Raw genomic sequence first — 3,405 nt, forward strand, 5'->3', positions numbered from 1 at the left:
GCCACTGATACTGGCAGCTGAGGTCTGACGGTACTCAGAGTGCCCCACAATATTGCAATGGCAGGAGGTGTCTTTGGGTGGCCACTATCTCCAGGCTGTGGTGCTTCACTGCAGATGCAGGAACTGCCCTCCACTGCCCCTTCCCTGGGCCTCCTGGGTCCCCACTGCCTCTCTGGGCATTGCAGAGCCCTCCTTTCCCCATGTGCACCTGGGTTTAGTGCTCTACCTTCTGGTTCCTGCACTGTGAGTCATCCCTGTTTCATTAAAGCTGCACTCAGTGCCCACTCCCAGGCAAACCCTGTGCCTGGAGATCCCTGGGGGTTCTCCCATCAGCACAGTCACGTGTGGGGCAGCCTGGCACAGGCAATGCAGAGACCATTGCCTGTCTGCAGTGGTCACTGAGAGATGAACCCTAGATTGAGGCTAACAGATCACCCTGGAATGCTGAGGTCATCCCCTGGATCTCATGGAGTTCACAAGCAGAGGAGCAGCCCCATTCGTGGTTGCACACCCTTGGGCATATTTTTTGATTCCAGTTCCTAAAGAGAGGTCAGATTCAGGACCATCATAGAGAAGATCCCCTTTTTATTATGGAAATGTTATTCTGGAATCCAGCTGTGGCTTAAGGGAGCCCAAGGACTGGTCCTGCCTGGTTTATCAGGGTACGAGGAAAAAAAAGCCTATCTCTACCAGGTTATGAGAGTTCTTCGACCATATCTGCAAAATGAAGCATGGAAGGACAGCACAGAAATGAGGAGGCCAACTCTAAGTAGAGAAAGTACTGCTGTCCTCCTGAATGTGTCTTCAGGAAAGATGAACTGCCATGGAAAGGCTGCCTCTAGACTTTCCTTTAATTCACTCATGTTTAGTTTTGTGTGTTGGAGCTTTGCATGGAACCATGGAAACCTGTGGTGACACTTGGTTGTCATTTCCCTCATATTAGAGAGATTTGAGATCACACTCTCACCATAGCCACGAGAGCTGAGATCTCCTAAACAACACTGGACCCCTGGTCTCCCCCCACCTGCCCTTGTCCCGCCGTGACTCTGTACCCCAGAGGTCCCTTGGTGTCAGTGCTGGAAAAGACGCTGCAGAGGGAAACTCTCCTCCCTGTACTGGGCACATCCAAGGAAGCTCAACGAAGCAGCTCAGAGAATCCCCCCTCTCTGCTAGTGAAGGGGGCAGCCTGGCCTCCTGCTTTGCCATGGTCTATGTTTAAGTGCTAAAGGAGAGATTCCTGTGCAGATGTGACAAAAACTAGGCATCTTTATTTTAGTATTTATTATTTTAAGATAGATGTAAAAGAGAAGTAAAAAAGAAAGAAATGGATAAAATACAGCCTTGATGCCAGATATCCTGGTGAGTGAATGAAACAGTTGTTATCACTGACCTTGTACCCACTGGATGAGTTTCTTCAGTGCCTCCTTCAGCTCCTTGTTCCTCATGCTGTAGATGAGGGGGTTCAGGGCTGGAGGCACCACCAAGTACAGAATGGACACAACCATATCTAGAAGTGGGGAGGAGATGGAGGGGGGCTTCAAGTAGGCAAACAATACAGTAATGACAAACAAGGACACCACAGCCAGGTGTGGGAGGCACATGGAAAAGGCTTTGTGCCGGCCCTGCTCAGAGGGGATCCTCAGCACAGCTCTGAAGATCTGCACGTAGGACACCACAGTGAAAATGAAACAACCAAAGGCTATGCAGGCAGTAACCACGCTAACCCGGACTTCCCTGAGATAGGAGTCTGAGCAGGAGAGCTTGAGGATCTGGGGGATCTCACAGAAGAACTGCTCCACCACATTGCCTTGGCAGAGGGGTAGGGAAAATGTGTTCCCAGTGTGCAGGAGAGCATTGAGGAAACCACTGGCCCAGGCAGCTGCCGCCATTTTGACACAAGCTCTGCTGTCCATGATGGTCCCGTAGTGCAGGGGTCTGCAGATGGCAACGTAGCGGTCATAGGCCATGACTGTGAGGAGATAAAACTCTCCTCCAAAGAAGAAGACCAACAGGAAGACCTGAGCAGCACATGCCCAAAAGGAAATCTCCCTGGTGTCCCACAGGGAGCTGGCCATGGAGTTGGGGATAGTTGTTGAGATGGAGCCCAGGTCGAGGAGGGAGAGGTTGAGGAGGAAGAAGTACATGGGGGTGTGGAGGCGGTGGTCGCAGCCTATGGCTGTGATGATGAGGCCGTTGGTCAGGAGGGCAGCCAGGTAGATGGCCAGGAAGAGCGAGAAGTGCAAGAGCTGCAGCTCCCGCGTGTCTGCGAATGGTAGGAGGAGGAACTCATTGATGGAGCTGCTGTTGGACATTAGCTCCCTTCAGTCATGTGGGCCTATCTAAGGAACAGAAGACATTGAGAAGTTAGGAGAGACTTTTCAAGAAAAAAAAAAAAACTAAGTCATTCAGTTTACAACACCAACTGCCATTGCCTCTCTTTAGCAAGAGTATCTTAGTACAGTTGCTTTGTTTGAGCTCCATTTTGCACTGGCTGCGAGTGCTGTGGGAAGCACTCAGGCTTCATCATACATCAACCCATGTATTACAAGGAGTCTGTCGTGTTGTGCAATAGTGGGACCTGGGCAGTGAAGGTCACACACTTTTACATTCGCATTTTCTGGCATGTGAAATCCAATCAATATGTACATTAGCTTTTCAGCATCTTTACTGAGAAGAGTAAGCAAAGAGGTTTGAGGAACTATAGTTTTATTTTTGGTAAACAGTTTTGAGATGTCTTTGTCACTCCTGGGTAGGGTTCCCCAAAACGACAAATCCTTCACATTTCATCTCTCAGTCCTTAGGAGAATGCATCCATGGTCACTATGTGCAGAGTGGGGACATCTTGTTTGTCTGTTAGTGTCCTTCCCACAGCTCCTGTCTCCTTGAGCTAGAGGGTGATTGCTCCCATATGCTGCCCTAAAAGGAGACAGGCCCTGCTGAGGGCAGAGCAGTGCAGTGTTTTAGTGCCCATATCCAAATTTCTCACCCTGTGTCTATACACCCAAGGGAATGTTCCCTCCTAGCCAAAACACCCTCAATGTGCTGCCAAGAGAGGCAAGGAGAGGTACAGAGAGGCATTCTGGAAAACCTTCACCTTACCAGATGGGTACGTCACCTCACAGAGGGGGACACCTTAGTCCCTTGGTGGGGAGGCTGGAGATGGTCCCATGGCAGGAGAGATCGCCCAGGTCTGGCTGCAGAGGAGGCGGCTCCTGCCCTGCACTTCCTGCCCCTTCCCTGCCCATCTCTGCTGCCTGCAGCTGTCCCTGCCGGCAGCCCTTCCTCTGTCCCTGGGTCTTGTCCCTGCCATTGCTCACAGATCCCATATTACCCTATCTGTGCTCAGCTCTGCCCTGCACAAACCTCTGAGCAATGTCCAAGGGAAGCTCTGCAGTTGCAGGTCCC

At 51.0% G+C, this 3,405-nt stretch overlaps 1 protein-coding gene across 1 annotated transcript; it reads right to left on the bottom strand.

Annotated features, from left to right (window-relative positions):
* Positions 1 to 1,382: 1,382 nt before the first annotated feature.
* Positions 1,383 to 2,372, bottom strand: LOC148592131 (olfactory receptor 14C36-like). The gene has a single exon (XM_088535597.1). It carries the CDS (start codon positions 2,310 to 2,312, stop codon positions 1,383 to 1,385), a length of 930 nt encoding a protein of 309 aa, XP_088391723.1. The 5' UTR covers positions 2,313 to 2,372.
* Positions 2,373 to 3,405: the final 1,033 nt, after the last annotated feature.

Source organism: Tinamus guttatus, unplaced genomic scaffold, assembly GCF_059628265.1.
Source record: "Tinamus guttatus ecotype Peru unplaced genomic scaffold, ASM5962826v1 Tinamus_guttatus_pri_ptg000634l, whole genome shotgun sequence".
NCBI classification, from domain to species: Eukaryota; Metazoa; Chordata; class Aves; order Tinamiformes; family Tinamidae; genus Tinamus; species Tinamus guttatus.